This window comes from Crocodylus porosus, unplaced genomic scaffold (genome assembly GCF_001723895.1).
Source record: "Crocodylus porosus isolate Cpor-Errol unplaced genomic scaffold, CroPor_comp1, whole genome shotgun sequence".
NCBI classification, from domain to species: Eukaryota; Metazoa; Chordata; order Crocodylia; family Crocodylidae; genus Crocodylus; species Crocodylus porosus.
Genome location: NW_017728910.1, coordinates 44,440,265 through 44,462,580, shown reverse-complemented (window position 1 = coordinate 44,462,580; position 22,316 = coordinate 44,440,265). Strand labels below are relative to the sequence as shown.

The following is a 22,316-nucleotide window of genomic DNA, read 5'->3' as shown; positions in this document are numbered from 1 at the left end:
AAATTGTTGTTACCCTGTGACCATTTTCCTCTGGAAAATGCAAAGCAGAGCCCTTTCTTGCAGACACACATAGCTGACTCCATGGTCCTCACAATACAATCTGGCCACTGTAGTTATACTATGGCATGGGCAAAGCAATGTCAGGGCTGGGGGAGGTCTGCGCTGGGGGAATAATGACACTGTGGTCAGTCTATTTCCTGCTTCTTACAAGATGCAAGACTGCTGAGGGATTACTTTAGCCTAACCCTGAGCAACTCCAGGATCAAGGCAGTACAAGCAGCTTCCTTGATCCTTAAGAGCAACTTGGTCACAGTGCCAGGGTAACTCCCTTGTTCTCTTAGGATGCTGCCATATATCAGCTAGCACAAGGGGAAAACAAACCTTTGTTCCAAGCATGGGAGCACACCAATAAATGGTACTCACAATTTGGGCTCTGCAGGCCAAAGGAATGGTGTAGGGCCCGTCTGCTGGCTGGATTGGGCCCAATCACCAGGATCAGGCCTGAGGGTCCCATACCTCCTCCACCCACCTGGTGGCTGATCCCGGCTAGGAAGGGGTGTTGTGAGGCCCTGGGGCCTGATCCTAGTGTACAGGCACTGGGTAGGGGCAGCACAAGGCTCCAGGACCCAATCCTGGCATGTCGGTGCCAGGTGGAGGCAGTATGGGGCCATGGAGCCCAATCCTGGCCAGGTGGAGGCAGTGCTGAGCCCCTACCCAGCTAGGATTGGGCTCTGGGGACTCTGCACCATCTCTACCCAGCCCCCATGTGCTGGGATTGAACCTATCCTGGAGGGCCATGGCCCATGGGGTTCCCTACAGGATCCATGTATTACAGGATTACATGGTACCGGGGCCCAGATCTACCCTGTGGACTGGAGGTTAAGCACCCCTGGTCTACCATGTCTTCAAACTTTTACCTGCCAAGGCCACCTCTTCTGCCCCTCAAGGCTGGTATTTTGATAAAGTCCCTCTCAGTATCATTCTTCTTGCATGGTTTTGCTCCTGAGGGGGCCTAGTGTTCTTGTCCAGCTGTTATCAAAGCCATAAAGTGCACAACCTGCTGCTCTGCCCACTTGCAGACCCTTTCAATTTGTTTAGTGTTGCAAAGCAACCCTCTCACAATGTGTAAATCCATCACCAGAGATGCCACTGAGCAGCGCTGTGCTGATTTACGGGTGTGTTTACTGCCCAGACAGATTTTATCCCTTAAAACAGACTAAGCCTTGTGCAGTGCAGATGCAGCCTGCCACCTGCCCTACTCCCTGACAGCTTCCTTTGGGTTAACTCTTTCCTGGTGTGTAGCAAGGCATGGAAGTTTGAACCCTGTTAAACTCCATTTACATCCACTCACTTAGTTTGGTTTTGAATGCCTCCGCTCTCTCAAAAGGATAAATAAAATGTAATATACCTGTACTACTCACAGCTCAGCCTCCTAGCATGTCTGAGCAGCTATTCTGTTCAGCATTAGGATACTAAGAATGTAAAATCTATTCCTATGAAACTTGCCCGTACTAAAACTTCTCATGCTGCTGTTTAATGCAACATGCTTATCAATGTTATTTATGCAAATCCCTTGTTGAATACAGCATTTGCTCCCCTGAGAGAGACTGGCACAGGCATACAGATATAGAAAGAGAAAAAGAGGGAGCTATACAAGTAACTGAGTTGAATTCCAAGCTTTTAATGACTTTGTTTGAATATTTTAGTTATTCTGAAAAATAAAAGAGAAGTGATCATTAACTTTTGGAATGAATGTCTATTGGGCAGATTATTATAACACTTTGCACTTCACAAACATTTGTCCTTAAAACAGCCGTGTGAATTTTCCCCATTTTATATCTGGGAACACTGATGCAGAGAAATAAAGTTCTAGCTTGAAAATGTTGGCCATCTTGCTTGACATCCTAGCTTGGCCTTTCTCCTCATATGGGGCCTTTAGAAGTGGCCTGATTTTCGGGCATTCTGAGAAGTGAGGAAGTAAGGCCTTTGGAAGAAGGGCCATTTGAGTAACTTCCACATTTTGGGACAGGAGACTGGAAGTGTTGGCCTAAGTGATTTGTTCACCTAAGTAACTTGTCCAAGGTCCCAGGTAGAGTCTGGAGCCAGAATTACAACTCAGGACTTCCAGCCCCATTACTGAAGGACTGGATCACTAAAGTACACCCATCTTCAATAGCCTAATGCAAAAATCCCTCAGTTCCTATTAGCTTATAAATAGGACCAGTGTTTTTCAAATTGCATGACATCCCCCACCAAGTCACACAGATCTGTGAGGGAATTAGCTGCCCACTCTTGTCATCAGATTGCCACTACAATTACTTTGCTCATGTGCTGGAACTAGGGCTCAGCTGTCCCATAAAGCAAGGGGCTGATTCCCACTGGGCCCTGTGCGAGTGTGCACAAGAGATTCTGGGGATCACAGAAAGGAGTGGATGAATAAGAGATGACTAAGGCATAAGCAGGAGCGTACAGACTCAGAACTTAACCTGTGATAGGTAAAATGTCATGTCTATAATGAGACATGAGATATGGAGTAATATCACAGTCCTACAAGTACAGTGTTGTGACTACAGATCTCCTTCTTCAGTCCTTTTTAGCTCTGACCTGCACTCCAGAAGGTACAGATGTAGAGGTTTCAGTTGGATCCAAGTAAATCCTGTGACCTGACAAGGGGGAAAAAATGCATAACTGAATACCAGCCACTATGACTACGGACAGAAATTACACACAAACCAGTATAAGTGATCAGAAACCAGTTCAAATCTGTAACACAACAGGGCTAAGTACAGACATCTTGGGGGGATTAAATTGGGTTCAAAATGGCTGTCAGATTTAAATTTAGCTCATCCCAGTGCCGACCTTATACTTACAGACCCTGTCTCAGTGACCAGCATTCAGTCTAAACCTGTAACTGAACAGAAGTTCCAGGCACACAAACTGGTGTAAAATTGCAGAGCCCAGTTTAAGATAAACCCAGATCTATATAGTACAGTATCAGACTTATTTGACTGAGGTCAAACTGGTGCATGGAATTTTTGTACATTTTCCCTGCACAGCCTCGGGGCTGGGAAAACCCAGCCACTGGCCCCAGCCCCCAGCTCCAGGGCTGCTCTTTTCACCCCCGCACCCCACCCTCCAGCCCTGGGCTACTTTTTGCCCCCCCCCACCTTCCCCTTCCCCCCCACACACACGAGCCAGCACTCTCAATGCCCATCTCACAAGCTGCTCTGGGTACAGTCATTTTTAAGCAAGTAAGTTCCAGTGGGGAGGGTGGGGGGAAGATGGGGATGTAGGTTTGCTGGGGGGGAACCCCATGCCACCCACAGGTTGCACTTGCCCCCCCATCCCAAACTGTCTGTTCCACCCAGTAGGGAGATGTGCTCTAGTGTCCTCCTGGCTTCTGGCCTGAGCCACTGCAGGCACATGGCTGGATGTCCAGAATCCAAAGTGAACGTCTGTTCGCTTGCTTGTTGGTTCAATCTACAAAGATTGAAGCGCTTCAGCCTTGGGTTTTTTGACTGTCTGAACTAAGCCTACATGTAAACAGAACTGTCCCTTTGCAATAAAAGTACTGTTAAAGAAATGGCATTTTCCAACAGCAGCAGCTTTTCCTTGAACACTGCATTATGGAGAGAAGGACCTCAGTATGACCTTCCTTGAACCAGATGTTGCCCTAAGAAGAAACTGACTAATGCTTAAATATAACCTCCAGGCTTCAGCCATCCAGACTCTGACATCATTGATTACCACATGAGCCACAGAAACTGCTGCATTTTCTCATGCACTTTCATTCAATCTAATAGCTATTTAGGGCCAACTGCCTACTGGATGCAGTGATTGCAAGGGATTTAAATATATTCTTTAGGTCTTCTCATATCAGCGTGAAAGAATTCCAACTCTACTATTGCTCTCTATAGGCACTTTTTTTTCCAAGACCTATCCAAGTTCACATCTGTAAATCTGTGAATATTTAAGAGTAAACTAAATCCATTCTGTGAAATATCTTTCAGAACCAGTTTCTGGCTGAGCACTGACTTCTCTATAGCTGCTATATGGAACAGCATAATTATATATAGCAGTTGAATGGTACCTGAAGTAGAAGATAAATGAAAGACACCTTATTGACCACATGTCTCATCTCATGCAACAGAGCACCAACTACAATTTGTTTCTTATATAGGGCCTAATCCAAAGATCGCTGGAGAATGTAGGAATTTTTCAGTAGGTTTTGAAGAAGGCCCTTATTTTTTTACCACAGTAAAAATAGAAAGGGTTAAAAACTTTCCTCTTGCGTCACTTGTAGGCTTGCTGTCCATTTCTCTGCTGATTATTAGATTGTTCATGGCTATTAGGTTTGTTTGAATAAGCTCTTTTGTTCTATAGAGTTTTCCCACGTCCCTTCATTCGCTAGGCAGTCGCGTGTCCCAAGTCAAAGAAGGGCTGTGGCCATGAATCCTTAAAGAAACTTTTTTCAGAGCAAGACATCTGCCTTGGAGGGAATCTGCCAACATCTGCCACACTTTTTCCACTTTTAAGACTCTTTCTTTCCGTCTTAAAAAGTGCAGGAACAGATGTTAAAAGTTGTTTTCTTTCTAAAGAGTGTGAAATGTAGACAAATAGCAAAAAGAAAAATAAAAGCTGACCTGACCCCTTGCTTTTTGGAAAACTTAGGAGAAAAGACAGGCTTTGTTTAATAAGGAGAATCTACCTTTTCAGGAAAATCTGGCAGCATGCAATGTAAAAGTGGAGAAGCAAATCACAAACTAATTCCTTGAATGCTACTTCAGCATTTGCATGTGCTCCCATATTTCTTGCACAATCCCAAGCACAGATGTCACACTGTCCCTGAATGAGGTAACTCCTCAGCCTTCACCGCCCCTCAGTTCTAAAATAAAGGCTTCAGCCCTGAATGAGAGGTGTAAAATAACTGTTTACTGCTAATGCTGCCCTTCTTTTCAGCGGGATTTTGCATGCTGCCTTAAAAAAAGAACCTGAAAACATGAGCCATATTTGCAAAAGATGTAGTAAAAAAAAAAGAAAGACAGATGAAAATATTAATACGCTCCACAAATAATGGGTCAAATTCACTTCAGTAGAATAACACTGAAATCCAAGAAGAGTTTGAAGAGGAATAACTATTGCCCCAAATGACCAAGCAGTATTTATTGTGACCTTTGCAATGGACTTTATTTACTTTATCTGAAATATGTTAAGAAACCTTCCATGTTCTCATAAAAATTGATGGAATAAAATTAGGCCAATGCAGGGCATGTCAGAAAATCCCACTTTAGGCTCCTACCCAAACCTGAGATCCAGTATGTGCTTACATGTTTTGTCTTTGGATTATACTACTGCTTGTATGTGTTGCCTAGTTCTGTATCGCTGCTCTTCTACAAAAATCTCTCCTTGCAGGGAATCTGTACACTGGTTTCTAAGACTTTAGCGCATCAGCTGGCAGAACTATTGCAAAGATTTCCTAGTGAGAGACATAGACCATAAAATAATTGTAGGTGACAGTAAACAGACAGAAACCTTTAGGTGAACAGCTATGTTTAGATAAGCAAATATTTGTATTCTCACACCCAGGAGTTGATGCAGCTGCAGTTTCAAATAGTTAAATGTAGCAAGGCCTATGTCCCAGCATCAGAGAACTTCCTTGGCATGCCTGTGAAGTTGTCATATTTTATAACCATAAACCATTAGTTCCAGGCTTGATATTCTGAGCAGTATATAATGGACCATATACCTTCATTTTACTCCTACCAAGTAAATGCCAAATTTCTCAACAGCCATTACTCACTTGACATAATGTGACAAGTGACGACATTTTAATAGGTGTCTGGGCCCACAATAGTATAGTCAATGCAAAACCTCTGTTCCAGCCTCCTGGGAAAGACAGAGAAAGTATGGGGAGGGGGTGGAAGGAATACAGAAATGGGGCAGAGAGCGGTAAAGAAAAGACATGGCAAGAATAGCAGCTCTCCCGGGGAACAGAAGAGGGTGTGGGGTGTCCTTCCAGAGTCCCCAAGAAGGAAGTCTGCATTTCTGTGCATGCTTTTAACTTTAAACCATGGTCTGAAATGCTCCCAAGTCAATTAGGAGGTCGATACATTCCCTAGATGCCCTCAGAATCAGAAAACATCTTTATTTTGGAGTCTGACCTGTGAGAAGTTGGCAACATAGGGTATCCAGTGCTCCCCTCCAACTCCAGCTCTACTGTTGTTCCACAGATGCACCAGAACCAGGGAGAGGAGGGCAGCCAGGGAGTCAGGGAAGGGGAAGAGGCAGAGGTCAGCCTCTCTCATGTCTGTTTTGCTTTGTCTTGCCAATATTCTGTAACATAAATAGCCCTGCCACAAACTGCTTAGCTTTGCCTTTTGAAAATAACTAGTCCCATTGAGTAAGGGCCTCGTTGGGAAAGCAAGTTTTAGGGATGTACCTGGAAGCCATAAAAGCCAGCAGATGCAGGGCCATGGCATTGAAAATACAAATAAGGCCAGTGGGCAAACAGGCACAGGGGTAAGGAACACCTGTTCTATATCTTCTTAACACTGTTGCTGACCCCTCCCTTAGGTAACCTCAGGACTGTTGAAGTCACTGTTGAATTTTCTTCATACATTCACTGAGCAAGACCCAGGAGCCTGGATTCCCATGAAGAAGCCTAGGGAGGGAACAGGAAACTAGTGTAGAGTTTTTGCATATGCTCCCATGGGGACTCTCCCTCACATCTGCTGAGCCTCAGCAGATCCAAAAGAGTCATGACATTTTTTACTGGAGTCCTTCAAGAGTCCTGTGCTTCTGCTCCATCCAGATTTCTGACCTGTCATCACTAAGACAAGAGAAGGGGAAGGAAATTAAAGCAGAGGCAAGAATATGATGAGCCAGGGAGCTGGGAGAAGTATGAGGAAATTAAGGACACAGTGTCAGCAACTAGGAACATACGTACTGGTATTTATGAGCGGACATGCACTCAAGTTACATGTGTCCATACAGCTCCAGAAGAGGAATTCCTTAAGTTTCATGGATTTGACTCTGGCCCCAGAAAACAACCCTGGAAGAGACACAAAACATGCTTGATGGTTCCGTGATGTCCTGACAAGGAACAAATTTTATGGTTGTCCAGGAGAATTTTGAGGGATGGTCTGACCAGAGACACCTCAACAGATGAATGGAGATAGCAGCACTTAGGACCCAGCAAGCCTATTATATGCAAAGCAGCATAACACCTTTTGAATTTTTGTATTCCTAGGCCTTCACTTCCAGACCTTGTTTAAAAAAATACATTAAAAAAGAAAACATTTAAAGAAGCTCACCCAAGGTGAGATGACAAGAGAACCTCTTGATCAAAGGAAATTGCTCCAGCAGCAGGGAGGGCAAGCCAAGCAAAGTGAAAGTCTGCTCCCACGCTCCTGGCCCTCACTCAGAGCCCAGTTCCTTCTATTCCTCCTGCTAGAATCAGATAAGGTGATTATTACAGAGCAAATTTTGTCTTAGCTCCCTCCCTTGAGAGCTCTCACAGAAGACAAGGAATTGAGATAAGAGCTCATTCACATGAGTTCCCCACCTTGCCATCCTAAACAAATCTTGCACTTCTGTCCAGCACAGGGGATACAGTTTCCCTTCCCTTCTTTGAACATTTAGCCAAGGTTTCCTAGAAGTGGACTATGACTAAAAGTGGGTATGTGACTGGGTCATGCAGTTAGATGAATGTCTAAGATTTATTCTTTTTATTAAGAGAAGTTTCTAGCTCTCCTAGTTGCAAAGAAGGGCTTGAAGATATGAACCCTAAAAGTTCCAAGGTTAGAAGGGTGACATTTATTTTAAAAAGCCCTGATTTGGGAGACCTGACTCATGATAGCCTATTTTATGCAAAGCAGCATAGCACCCTTTTATTTTCTATTCATAGGGATTACCTTGCATAATCCATCTCTAATGTGGTTTAAAGGCACACTAATACATTAAAAAAACATTACCATGATCCCGCTGTCAACACACTCTTTCTTGTATATCAAAGAAAATGCATAACAATATCTTGCTTTTCCTTTGAACGAAGTCACTATAATGCTGTATTAAGTAGGGCACTCAGTTCCTTGAGAAATAATCAGACAAACTCTCTGGGTTTTCATTGGCTAAGAACCTCTACTTATAGTATAACTGTAGATTCTTATTTTATACAGGTGCACGTACAAAGAGCATAACTCTAAATATAGCTACATTGTACAGTGTGTGGTGTATTTTCCCACGTGTATAGAACAGCATGTTTACATATTGTTTGAGATGGAGGGATGATGCCCCTTGTACTTTGTTGTCATGCGTATATTGCTCTCTTGGGATATGGAAACAGGAATGAATCACTCTGCAGTTGTGTAAGTAATGGGTTTCAAAAAGCCTTACAGTGGATTGGGGTGGCTTTTGGTTCTTCTAAAGCTCTTCCTGTCTGTTTAAATAAAATGATACATTTGACACCTATTTAAAAGGCTTCATCTACTTCACTCAACAGGACACTAGCAAATCCTGTTCATTAGTAAAACAACAATCAGAAAGCCAGAGCTTGTTCATGTAAAATGCCTCAGGGATTTTCCTTTAAAAGAAGAGATAGACTGGTAAATGGTAAAAAGTTCTTTTTTAAAAATATGCCCTTGCCCTGTTCATACTGCTCTTTAAGCATCCACCCACCTTTGCATGAATATTTAAAAAAATTTTTAAAAAAATCAGTATCATAGTGAGAAAATAAGCCATTATGGGAAAGTACTATGGAATTTAATAGGAAATAAACCAATACAATTCTATACAAAAGCAACATTTTAAACACCCTGTAGCTGTAACATTGAATTCTGCAGAATACCTAAAAACCCAAAATATTATAATTTTCTATTTTACAAATTTTTAAGAATAATTTTTACAGCCAAGTTTCTTTTTTTACTGAGACTTACTGATTTCACTTGCATGAAATGTCATGGAATTTTTCATACGGTATTTCACAAATGGAAAAATCAGAGTTTCTAGGGGACTGTGTTGTCAATGGACTTCAATAAACAATCACTACTTCGTTGTAACATTTGTAAAGAGGATGAACCACACAGTGGATCAGATGGTTCCATTTCCAAATGTGAAGGTTGTTCTGTCTCTCAGAGCTTCTTTTTATATTTCAAGTGGGAGGGATACATATTTGGCAGGTAAAGAGTGGCATCCATTCAGTAAGATAGTATGATTAATATAAAAAACCCCCACAAGCAAAAACCAAAAGAAACTTCAAGGAAATTCTCCCAGGTGTAACTCAACTGGTTACTGCCTATTGTTCCCCCTCCCTGGGAATCTGTGCAAATTGAGCAAGGGGCCATGTGATCCACTCTGAGTGCACCCATTTTGCCTCTCCTTAACAAAAGGCTTCTGCAAAGCAAAGCTTTGTAGGCTGGACATCTGTCGCTGTTTGAAGGGGGGCAAGCTGGTCATTGAAAAGAAGCAGTGACCTGTCAGCCTTGATTGATAGCCACAAACCTCTGGTCTCGACCCCTCGTGTGGGAAAAGGGGTCCAGCCAAGGAAAGCCCTTATTCACATGCTAATTCTGGGCTATAAATACAAAGTGCTGAGGAGAGGCAAGAGAGGCAAGGAGCCCATCAGGAAAGGGAGCAGCTTGCTGCCAAAGATCTTTCTTTCTTCCTCCCTCCTCAACATTTAGGAGCAGAGAAGCTGGATTATAATGACGGCCATGGCTATGGCCAGCAATGTGCAGAAACTTTCCAACACCAAAGAGGAAAGGAAGGTAGGTCCTTTTATATACAGATGTGCATGTCCATGGGCATGTGTGTGCAGCATGGGTACTGTGCATAGCATGGGAACTGTGCATGAGTGTCTGCATTGTGCAGTATGGTTGTACAATCCTGTAGCTGGAGATGATAATTTGCATGTGATAAAATATTAGAGACAAACGACTGCTTTCAATATAAAGGAGTTTAGGCAGCATTCTTGCCACAGGGATGTATTCTCCTCCCACTCGCATTGATTTTACACTGAAGTATCTTTTTTGCCACCAGAGTAACCCAATTGACACCAGCTTAAATGAAAGGAAAATCAAGTCTAACACTTTATGGGGCAGCTAAAACTGAAGAGGATTAACAAAATGATAGTGTGTGCTGTCTCTCCTACACAGTGTGGTGTAGCCTTGTGATTCTCCAATACCTCTTGCAAAATACAGCTCTTAAGGGTTAAAAACAAAATCAGGGAGTCTCCATCTGTGCCCACTGGGTTCACCAATGGGAGCTCAGCAAAGCAGTAGCAGCTATACAGTGATAGCATCTGGAAACTCTACCTCAGAAATGTTCTTTTTTTTGTTTCCAGTTAAGAAAGCCACTCATTGAACGAAAGCGAAGGGAAAGGATTAACAACTGCTTGGATCAGCTGAAGGAAACAGTTGTTGGCGCATTTCATCTGGATGTAAGTGTCAATTTTTACCTGGTTCTGCTATTTTTTGATTTAAGAAATCCCAAATCCTACAGAATAAATCATCTTCACTGACCCACTGCATTCCTGTTTTTGACAGCAGTCTAAACTGGAAAAAGCTGATATCCTTGAAATGACAGTAAAACATCTCCAGAATATCCAAAACAATAAAATCATGGGTGAGTGAGTAACTTTGTTTTGCATCTTATATACAATACAACATTTCCATATATATATTTAAGAGGTGGAATTTAGTATTAACCTTGGGTGGTGACTGCACTGATACACTGACAGTTTTGCAAAAATCCCTTTCAACCCTACAAGTGGTTTTTAGCCATCACCACTAGAGGGGGATAAAGACCTAATCAAACAGGTGAGTCATGTTTCTCCAAAAGGTTTTTTCTTTTAAGCTTTATACTATTACTTATAACAGCAATTTAATTATAATCAGTACCGAATTATACATCTTGCCTTATATTATCAATTTTTGTTATTTCACTAATATTCATTTTTTTTCCCCTGAACATACTGATCCATCTGGAAAATCTCTACAGAACTGAACTGTAGACATTAATTTAAAACTAACTCTTAATATCCTTTACAATGGAGTTCAGTATCATCAGCTCTGTTTTACAGACTAGGGAAACTGAGGTACATGGAAATAAAGTGACTTCTAAAGTCACCCAGAAGGCCATTGGCCAAGATGAAAATAGGGGCCCAAGTGTCCCCAAGCCCAGAGCTCAATTTGCTAGACATAGTAACTCTTGAGGAGTTACCATTTTTTTGTTTTTATCTTTTACCATCAGTATATAACAATATATCATGGCCTTGCTGAATGCGTGTAAACTTAAGTAAAGCATGGCTAGCCCAGTCTTTTAACTAACCCAGGTTGTCTCCTGTTCTAATACAGTGGATTCCAAAATGGGTTTTGAAGCTCAGCAGCGATATAGCACTGGATATATTCAGTGTATGCACGAGGTTCACAATCTTCTCCTGACCTGTGAATGGATGGACAAGACACTTGGGGCACGTTTATTAAACCATCTGCTGAAATCCTTACCCAGATCCAGTGAGGAAACCTGCAAAGCAGCCTTAAGGTCTTCAACACCAGTGCAGCAATCTCCTGCAGCCCAGAAATCCCCTGTGGGTGCAAAGGGGAACACTCCCACATGCAGTCTATCTCAGGAGCAGTTCTACCCTGCAGAGGACAAACAGGCTTTGAAAAATTCAGTCCGGGCACCGCCACTCACTCTCTTTAGCCAGCCTGATGTGTTGCCTCCCAGACAGATCCTGCAGCCAAATTTTTCACACAATAACCCTAGTATGGGGTCATCAGACATGTGGAGACCATGGTAAAATATGTTTAAAAGTTTTCTTTCTAATCTTAGACATTCCTATATGTATCTTATAGATATGCCTCTTTAAAACACTTGTGGAGCAAGTCTGTTCCTGTAGGTGTGCTAAAGACCAGGGTACTTCAAGCCGAAGTAAACCTATATGTAGCCTGCATTGTAGAAGGCTGCTATTATTTTGTATTTATTAAATACATCTAAGTTATTGTATAGAACCCTCTCTTGGGCTTTTTAGTGTATATTAATTATATAACACTCCTGTTTTCTTATATTATTAAAAAAATTAACACCTTAATAAAAAGGAACACCGAGCAATGTCTGTCTTTTGCATTTTGCTTTCTGAATATACATCTTTCAGATCTCACTTGCCTACCTGAGATCATCTGGAAGTGAAGATAGAAGACTAAACTCTCCTCCATTACTTCGGGGCAACCACAATGAGATAACGGAAGGAGAATGTAGCTATGTTCTTGTGAAATGCTGCATTCACTAATAATCACATATTTTAAAATATGCTTGGATTCCACATATTTAGATTAGTATAAATATAAACAGTGTTCTCTCTATTGCATGTTCAAGATGTGCTCTAACTTGACCACCTGAATAGACAACTATTTTCAAAATAGTGAAGTAGCTAGAGGCTTTTTCTCTCTCCTTTTTACATATATATATATATATGTATGCATACACACACAATAAAATGGGGTCTGATGATTTCTGCCTATACAAATTGCTGAAAAATTACAAATAATCCATTGGGAGTTTAAAACTAAAACTTTTTTAGTTGGCTGATGGAATGGATTATTCATGCATTGGTTTTGCTACTGTTTTAAAGAAAACCCAGCTAGCTGCACATAGACATGCACACACACACCTTGAGGAACTACACAGATCTTGCTTCCATATAAGATTATAAAAAGGTCAGATGCTGGGCTATCAATCTTGCCTACCTCCTTTGGTTAGACTTATGAGAGTCCCAGGTAGGATATCAAGTAACCAGAAGATAACATTCCTTGCAAATCCTACCAGTAAACCTGAGAGGCATTTGCTAAACTTGTAGGCAACATTTGGTCACAGTTGTTCAAGTCAAAGGTAGTTAAACCTTCTTTATAGTTAAAATAAAAGAGCAAGGGATCTCTTAAACAAGCACTCTGCATACTAATTAATGACCCTCCTCAGTACAGGGGGCTAATTATGCAGACTGATCTGTTTGATGATGTGTTGAAAGAGTGAAAGTCATCACCTTGGGTTTTAGCATCTTTTCTGTGAAGCGCTCCCCTTTTATCCAGCACTTTTGAAAATGGTTAGAAATGGTAGCACAGAGATGGTAAGAGTAACAACTGGTTTACATGAAAAGAAGGTGCATTAGGGAACAGAGGCACAGCACAAAGATTAAACTGCTGTGACTTATGAAGTAGCTTTCTTAAGCTCATAGAACTGTGCACATATAGTGGGCCTACATTTCTTCCTCAATTTAAGATTTATTAGTGTTCCTCCAAAACAACCTTCTTAGATAAGGTAACCTCCAGAACAGCTGCTAACATATGTAATAGGACCCAGTCCAGCCCCCACTGAAATCAATGGCAAGACTCCTGCTGACTATAGTGAGAATCAGATCAGGTCCCTACGTATAGCAGACAACACCAAAACGTAATTTCCATAGTCCAAGGAAGCACCTTAAAAATGCTGCTGAGAATGCCTCAGAGTCTTAGAAGGGAAAGATCATTACATATCTTTACAGCTTGTTTATTATTTCTGTGTATTATTACATTTTTGTACATTTCATTGAGTTTGGACAAAGGCTCTGATCCTGCATCATAATCCAATACTGTAATTCCTTGATACACGTGTCAGGTCCAAGGTGCTCCACAGAGTCATAAGGAAACTTGCTAACAGATCACTGTACAGGACTGGGGCCTAAAGCTGGTTAGTTGCCCTTTTGTTTCTAGTCTGTTACACTTCCTGACTGATTGCATTTTAGCCCCACTGCTGGGTAGGAATTCAGAGCATCACACAAGGATATATTTAAATAAAAGCATGTTCAAACCTTATGTCTTATCATTATTGCCATACAGTGTTAGGTTTTGCCATCGCCAGTGTTAAAAGTAGCACCTAAGGTTACTGTAACTGAAACACTGGGAGAAGAAATATGTTTCTCTCTGCTTTTAATTTGCTTACTTTTTTCATTTGATGTTTTGTACCTAGGCAGTTTTATTGCGTTTTCTTACTCAGTTTCTTTTTAGGTGAAGGGCTACCACAGCAGCAGGCAAGAGAATGCTTTTAAAATTAGGAAAAAAGGAATTGCAAGATTTGGCAGTGAGATCCAGGGAGCAGTTTTAAAAGGGGATACTGCATTTTCTTAATTCTCTACATTTAATTTGGTGGCATCCCCTTATGTTATCTCACCACCAATATTTTAGTAACGAGTCTAAAACTGGTGCCTAGCACTGATTGATAGAATTTCTTTTGAGAACTGGAATTAGAAGAATCTCTTGAAATATAGTACTTAAGAATGAAGAAAATGTTCCTGAAAAGCCAAAAGAAATTATTTAAAGTACTTAATTCACTTGAATCAATATATTATTTCAGTTCGGCAAAGCACTTCCACATTTGCTTCTAAGTCATTTAGTTTTATCAAATCTAGCTTAATACAACATACAATTAGCTCCCTTTGCACCTACAGAGCACTTTGCAGCTGATGATCCCAAAATGCTTTGCAAAATACAATTAGCTGTGTTTTCCTAATGAGGAAAAAAGGCTCAAAGCGGTGACATGTCTTGTGGGCATGTAGCAATCATGTTACAGCAATAGTTCATGACAGAGCAGCAGCACTGGTAACATGCTTTCAGCAACTGGTGCTGTTTCTGCTGTCTCACGAGAACCTGCTCCGATACCAGAGTTAAAGTACCTGACCTCACTTACATGAGCACTTATGTCATTACTATCACTCACCTTTTGCAGGACCACTATTCCCAAGCAGATGATTCATGAATCATAACAAGAAGATAACTCCCCTGTAACAACAGCACTCTTCACTAGTGTGTCATTATGGATTGTGCCTGTACGATAAGCAATGTGTGACCACTACATGCTTGCAGTGTATTCTTATACTTGCCCTTAGATGAGTAGATGGCCAGGTTTCCACTTCTGGTAAAATCCCTTCTAAGTATGGTGTCTTTGAGGAACAAAGCTTATGCGTACCTATGGCCTCTTTGGGGAAAAACCAATTCTCCTGCACTTTTTCCCTCCTTAGATTCACCTCTCAAATAATCTGCTTATGAGATCTGCCTAAGTCTCCTCTCCTGCAGTTTGCTTGGTTTTGTTTTTTACTCTTCTGCTTTCTTTCTTTCTTTCATTTAGATCATGAACATTGTCATTTCATGATCGCAGTTACAGCAGTTTCTGTTCATGTTCAGGTTCTCAAACAAGTCCACCCTACTACTAAGGGAAAAAATTAAGAAAAATCTGCCTCAGGTAGTCTCCTCTTTATCTGTGCCAAGCAGTTGTTCTCAGCACAGTTTAAGTACTTGCTGGGCTGTCTATTCTCTGGCATGCAAGTTTTCCAACAGATATCACAGGAATCCAAGTCTCCCATAACCACCAGATCCTACAATTTGGACACTGCAGTTAATTATTTAACAAAAAAAAACCCCAAAACACCTCATCCACCTCTTCTTCCTTGTTGGGTGGTCTATAGAAGACAACTACTGTGACATTGGCCTTGATATTTTCTTTTTTTTTATCTTGACCCAGAGACTCTTAATAGGTCTACCTCCCATTTTGTCCTTGTCCTCAAAATAATGATCTTATTTAATATACAAGGCAATGTGTGTATATTAAATATATATCAATATTGCAGTGACGTGAGCTATCCCCACCAAGCCTCAGTTACTTCAAGTCAGTTATAGTTATTGCTGTATACTAAGACTTCTGGCTCTTCCTGCTTATTCCTCATACTTCTTGCATTAGTATTAAGCATCTAATATAACTAGCAGGCTCAACCACTAGCTTCCCTCTTCTGATCTTCCCTCTCCTTGCCAGGTTTCCTCCTAGTCCTGGATCTTTATCCAGGTCACAATGACAGCCTGTGCCACTAGCCCTCAAACTCAGTATAAAGCTTTTCTCCCTAGGCTGGCACAATCCCCCAGGCCCCAGGGAAGCATGGGGCACCCCCACAGCTGGGAGCTCCTCATCCAGGCTCCCACTACACCAGCAATAAGGTGTGGTGAGATCTAATGAGCAATCCCACAGTTGCACCTTCTGTCATGCACATGCGGCATGGCAGAAGAGTGACTGTGTGGATTGCAAATTAGATCCCATTGCTCCTGTGCCTGCATGTGTAGAAGGGGCCTTAGGTAGTCCTGGATCTGTACTCCTCTAGCATTTCATGCTAGAAGTCTAGCTAGACTTATGAAGTCTAGTCCTAGTGAGCACTTAGCTCAAAGTATCTCACTTAAAAATGTTCATTTTGTCTGTGAAGTTTGTCCAAAAACTTATTAGACTATAACTTTTCATCACAATGAATTTTTTCCAGCAATCCACCTATGAGAGCACTGGAGAAATGACCTATAGAGTTGCTGGTTTATACTTAATAGGCCCCATGTATGCCTACATATGTAGAGTTCCCCTAATTCCCTGGGGTCAGAGGCCCCATGATGTTCAAGTAGCAGCTGCTGTCTGTATCATGGTTCCCCCTAGCCAAGTGGATACCTGCAAAGGAGCTCCTCCTTGCAAAAGTGATTCCAACTTAGAGGACAGAGAGGGTGGGAATGCATTCTTAAGGGAGTTGTATTTCCAGCTGGTGGGGAGAAGGCAGAAGGAAGCACCAAGGAGAGAAGACCTCACTGCAAAAGTTAGAATTTCCTCTCCTACTGGTTTCCTGACAGACGTGGACTTGGATTCCTCCATCCTCCAGCTCTGTTGCATCTCCTCAGCCATGAGAAGAGTATGAGGCAGCATTTGGCGAGAGACAAAACCACATCCCTGATTTGCCCTTGGTAGTTTAAAAGCAGTACAATTTTACTTCTTACATAGATTGTTATAATGGCACATCCTTACCTCTTATGCACACACACTCTGACCCCTTTTCCACATTATGGGACTAAACAAGACAGCTGTTAAATTGTTTACGCTGAAAAGATTGCAGAAAGTGAGCTTGTTACCTCTACACAAATGCTGTCACATGCTACAAAGGGCCTAACAGAGTAGCATAATAGAGTGGTAACCCTTTCACTTTTACAAATCATTTTTCCAGATTTGTATTGTACTTGTCACATACTCTTGACATGCTGAGCATATGTAAACTAAAAGGGTTTAATTGGAGATACTAAATAAAGTCACCCTAAACCTTCTTAGTCTCTTCATGGTCTCCATGTTGGCCTCTTTTATGGAAGTCTACCATAACCCCCTTCTATCCCATAGTCTTTCTGCCAAAAGGAAAAGGTGGAAAATACCAATGAGCATTGCAGAATGTCCTAACGGGATCAAATGTGGGTTCTGGTGAACCAGGCTGGGGAGCAAGTTCTAGCACAGTGGCCACCAACCAGCCAATCTCAATTGACTGGTCAACCATGGAGCCTCTGACAGTCGATCTCAGTCTGTCAGAGGCTCCATGATTGGGAGCAGCAGGATTTATGTGGCTGGGCTGAGCCGTGCCCCCTGCCGCCCAGGCTGGGCGGCTTGTCCGGAAGGTGAGGGGGTGGGGCAACAGCGGTAGATCCTGGAGTGCCTTTACTTAAAAGAAGTGATCTTCACCAAGAAAACGTTAGATACCACTGTTTTAGCATCCCAGACTCCACACAGGGATCATGGTGCCACCTGAAAACAAAACAGTTCATTACACGTGACTTTCACTCTTCCTGTCGGAAGTCCCACAGTAGCACTTCTAAAGGCAGGTTATGGGAATGAAGTGTTATCTGCTGAAGGCTACCTACTGTGCTTGTATTCCTCTAGAAACTCACTCATGGGGTTTAGATTACAGTTTTTCAGGTGAGAGATAGCAAACCAAGAAGCCCAGCTTCCTCAGTTCACAGGGAGTTGGTGGGTTAGGATACAGACTAATGATCCTGACAATGGCCCTGAGGAGGTGACCCTTCTCAATCTCTGCACTATCAATTACAGTACATGCAAAATGTAGCTTCTTGGTTTAGCTTTCCCTCAGCAAACTCTTCACCTACACATGCAGACACCAAGACTTCCAGGTCATTCATACACACCTTGGGCTAATCAGGATTTTTCTCTCAACTTCCTACAGGATAGGAAAGTAGAAATAGAGAAGCTGTTAGTTCTGTTCTTAAATGCATGTGAAGTGCCCAGATATTATAGTAGTATCTCAGGACAACTTTCTCAGGAATGAGAGCCCCAGAAGGTGGAATGAACTCCCAGCTGCAGGATCTAAGGCCTGTGGCAAACCTCATCCTAAGTCCAAAGTGCATTTATTTGACCTTTCTCTAACACAAAATAGTGACATGTGTACACAATATACAAAATTAGAAAACAAAACACTCTGCTACTCACATCTCCTCTGGGAGGAGTCTAGAGAAAACACCACTTGCCAGAGCTTTCCCTGCAATGCCTGAAGCTAAAGAAATGTTGAAATTAAACCAACAGAATTAACAGAGGGTGCTAATGGTAGGTCACAAACCCAGAGGAATCAGATCATTAAACAGTACTTCAACTCCTAACTACCAAAGGATAGGATGCTTATGGCCTCTTATAATCTCCACTGTTCAGAGCAGTGAAGGGGCTCTTGTGTTGTCCCTTGTAAACATTGATTTTCTAGAAAGTTTTGAAGTAACTTGGAAGAGATGTACAGCCCCATACACAATCATGCAGAGGCCACTTAGAAGACAAGCCTTTAACACCTTTGAAAGCAGAGCTCTGAAAGACTGATTTAACTGAAATATTTTTTCCCTCCCAGGGTTGTGTTATATTTTATCCCAGCCTGTAAGGTGAAATCTGAATCCAGGTGCCATGTTCTGTTGCACAAAGTTGCACTCTTCCCACCTACCTCCAAAATGCTCTGCTGCTGCTTCTGCCTATGGTATTAAAGATACCTCTTTCTGGGTGAGCTTCTATAGCATGTTGGTCTCTGATGTAAAGGGCTGAATTTCAGCTGCTGTTTAATGCTTGTCACCTTGGCTATGCTGATTAATTAAAGAGATGTTGCTCAATTCTGTGAGATACCTGCATGAGGGTAGGAATGAACTAGAAAATACAAATGCTACAGCCTGATATTTAAGTCTCAAATAAGGAGGGTCATTTTAGGGTTGGGGTTTTTTTTGCTGTTTTATCCTTTGTAAATGCAAAGAAGCTTTTAAAGCCTCGAGTATTGTCCCTCTGGGGTTTTTGCCAGTTTCACATGGGCCCATACTTTATGAAAACCTAACACAGGCCAGCAAATGAGGTACATCTATACAAGACATTCACATACTCAAGTTCATGTTCTTGCCACCATGCTGAAGTTCCTACGTGCATTTCCTGAACCAGGTACAACCTCAGTCTGCATGCTCTGCTGAGTTTCCAGATCCGTATCTGCCTTAACCGCTAACTGCCCTGCTACATGGCCAGTTTCTTATGTGTTTACAGTATAACCATAAGTTTCAGGGCTCAGATACAAGCAGTCCTCGACTGGAATTCCCCCAATTCCCTGGCCTTCTACATTCCAGCCTTTCCAAATACCTGTCTCTACCCTCCACTCCCAGCATGCTGCATAGCACTTTAGAAATGTCCCATTTGTTACTGAAGTCCTTCTTCCCCTTGCGGATTGTTCCTGATCACCCACCCAGCCCCTACCAGCTCCACACTGGCAGCTAACCTTTCTTCTGCCAGGCTGAGATGCTCCTGACATGCACCTAGCTAGGTGGAGCAGCACTGTAGTGAATGCCTGGGGGGAATGCTCCACACAGCACAATTTTAACTTCAATTGCTGGTCTCTTCCCCATTCAAATGAGATTTAGGTCAACATGCTCAGCTGGGCATTCACAGGAGGAAGTCACGGTGCTGCAATCCAATCAAGCAGCTCTTCTAAAAGGCAAAGGTCACACGACAGAAGTTTGGTAATGCCCCTCACATCGTGCCCTGACCACATGAAGTTTGGTAAAGTACTTACCAGTGCCTTGAATACTGAATCCACTGCTGCCCACAACTCCATTCTTCTGCAGGAGGATCTTCTTCCTAGAGAGGAATGGGATGAGAAAGAGCAGCTCTTTCAGAGGGCTCAAGGATGGGACTGTGATGATGGTACCTCAGGCAAACTCAGAGCAGTCTGTCCAAGCAAGCTGTTCTATCAGATGCCTTGAGAGATGGAAAAAGGAAATGGAATTGGCCATGCTGGGCAATACCTGAAGTAGTGATTGTCATTCACCGACATGCCCTCAAAGGGGACAGACCTACCACACACGAGAGTTACTCAGTTGCTGACAGTTTTGGGATGCTTCAGTATCAGCTGAAGGGCCTGTGAGAATGAACTATGACATATTTGGGTAGTCTCAGCTCACCCACAAGGGGCTCAGTGTCAGAGAAACCATGAGATTCTCCACCTCCAACTGGCTGCAAGTCGAAATATAGGTATTCCAGACCTCTACCTCTAAAATGTGTTCAGAGTTCTCTGACTGCACACCCATAGAGATTTAATCTCAAGGCATATTAGCCCAATTGCACCTTTCATCTGGAATTGAGCTGATGGTACTGCCCAGATTCTGCCCAGCTTATCAGAGAAGCCAGGCTCAGTTCCCCAGCCTGCTTTATGTGGAGATGGCATTTTGGCTTATGGCTGACATCTCCAGTTTACTTTAGTGGAACTCCCTAGAGCACCTGCAGGACTATTACAATGGCAGCTGTAGGTCCCAGAGAGGATGGAGGCCTCATAGTACAAGGTGCTGCACAAACAACAAGCCAGAACTTGTTCACAGTGCCTCCATGCAGCACCTGGAAGTGCCATCCTGAAGCACAACCCGCATGCTCACTCCCACGCTGCATGCACTTGGTCCTAGAAACATAGCAGCCTGTGAGCAGCACTGAATGCATACCAGTAAGCATGTCCAAAACACAGAGCCCAAGAGAGGCTCTGGGTATGGGCTGAGGGCTGCTCCAAAGACAGCTACAAGATCTTGTTTTCCGGGGTTGGCACATACAAAGCAGGAACAAGAAGGCCAGCCTTTTTTCAAAGCAGTGCTCCCAAGCATGGCATGGCAGTGGTTGATATGTCCTAAGAGACTGTTTCTGCTCTGAAGAGCTTTTATTCTGCAGGCAGATGGAATAGATAGCCTCAGTGCTGTCATGTAAGGAGATTGGGCGGGTGGGAAGGGCAAGGGGAAGGACAGAGGGAATCCAAGACAGGCCTTGCTTGTGAGTCTGGGCACTCTGTAGACAGGGTACACTCAGAAGAAAGACAGGACAACTTATAAAGCCAACAGCTTTTTATCTGGAAGAGAGAATGACTTAGAGAAGGTGGAGATTCTCATCTAGTCAGTCTGATTGTACCTGAATTTGTCTGTTTTCCAGTTACTGTGATCCTGCTGTTAGGACCAACGCAGCTCCAGGGCTCAACTTACATCTGTCACTTGCCAAAGACTGTTCTTTTGTTGCTGAATAAGCTATTTCCTTGCCCTACCAAAGGATGTTCCCTGCCCTCTCAATGCCAGAAGACTTCACCATTTAATGCACTAGCTCAGGGTTGTCTAACTTATGGCCCTCAGGCTGCATGAGGAGTTAGCTTGCGGCCCGAAGCCTTCCAGTTGCTCCCCGCCACAGCTCCTTCTGCTGCTATAATGTCTCCAGAGTCCTCCCCTGTCTTCAGCTTCTTGCCCCCACTCCTGCATGTTTCAAAACGCACTGCACACATATCCACCTGGTCAAGGTCACAACCGGGATGTGGGCAGTTGCACCGCTGAAAGGTCACAAGTCAGAAGTCCAAACAGGGATTCAGACTGGAGCTAGAACTACACAGGAACAAGTAACTAGCCACAGCAGTGCTGGTTATTGGGAATGGCTGGAGATAGTCAGCCAGCAGTCCAAAGTACTAAAATAACCTGAGCCAGGTGTGGGTTAATCAGTCTGCCTACTTCCATAATTCCTAGCAGCTCCAGGCTACAATCCTGGAAGCTCACCTTGTTTGAGGACACCTCTTACAGAGGACATAATGGGCACCATAAATATAGTCAGAAGCTTGAATCATGACAGCCCAGTCCAAGCCAGGACATAGGGAGACCCTGCAAGAGAACAATACTGACAAGTACAGGGTGCTGCACTTGGGCAGTAGAAGCCAGCAGCACACTTACAGAATGGGAAACTCTCTTCTTGAGAGCACGGAGGCAGAAAGGGATCTTGGAGTCATTATTGACTCCACGATGAATATGAGCCGACAATGCGAAGTCACAGTTGGCAGGGCTAACCGGACCTTGTCGTGCATCCACAGGTGCATCTCAAGTAGAGCCAGGGAGGTGATCCTTCCCCTCTATGCGACGCTGGTCAGGCCACAGCTGGAGTACTGCGTCCAGTTCTGTGCGCCCCATTTCAGGAGG

At 42.9% G+C, this 22,316-nt stretch overlaps 1 protein-coding gene across 1 annotated transcript; it reads left to right on the top strand.

Annotated features, from left to right (window-relative positions):
- The first annotated feature begins 9,512 nt into the window (after positions 1-9,512).
- Positions 9,513-12,145, top strand: LOC109308661 (transcription cofactor HES-6-like). Its single transcript, XM_019533098.1, has 4 exons — positions 9,513-9,764; positions 10,340-10,435; positions 10,542-10,620; positions 11,352-12,145. The coding sequence occupies exons 1-4, from the start codon at positions 9,702-9,704 to the stop codon at positions 11,795-11,797; spliced, it is 684 nt and encodes a 227-aa protein (XP_019388643.1). The 5' UTR covers positions 9,513-9,701; the 3' UTR covers positions 11,798-12,145.
- Positions 12,146-22,316: the final 10,171 nt, after the last annotated feature.

Bases quoted from the DNA above. Each gene is read 5' to 3' on its own strand.
- LOC109308661 (XM_019533098.1), top strand. From the start codon at position 9,702: ATGACGGCCATGGCTATGGCCAGCAATGTGCAGAAACTTTCCAACACC. The intron at 10,436-10,541 runs GTAAGTGTCAAT...TGTTTTTGACAG, and splicing joins TTGGCGCATTTCATCTGGAT to CAGTCTAAACTGGAAAAAGC. The intron at 10,621-11,351 runs GTGAGTGAGTAA...GTTCTAATACAG, and splicing joins CCAAAACAATAAAATCATGG to TGGATTCCAAAATGGGTTTT.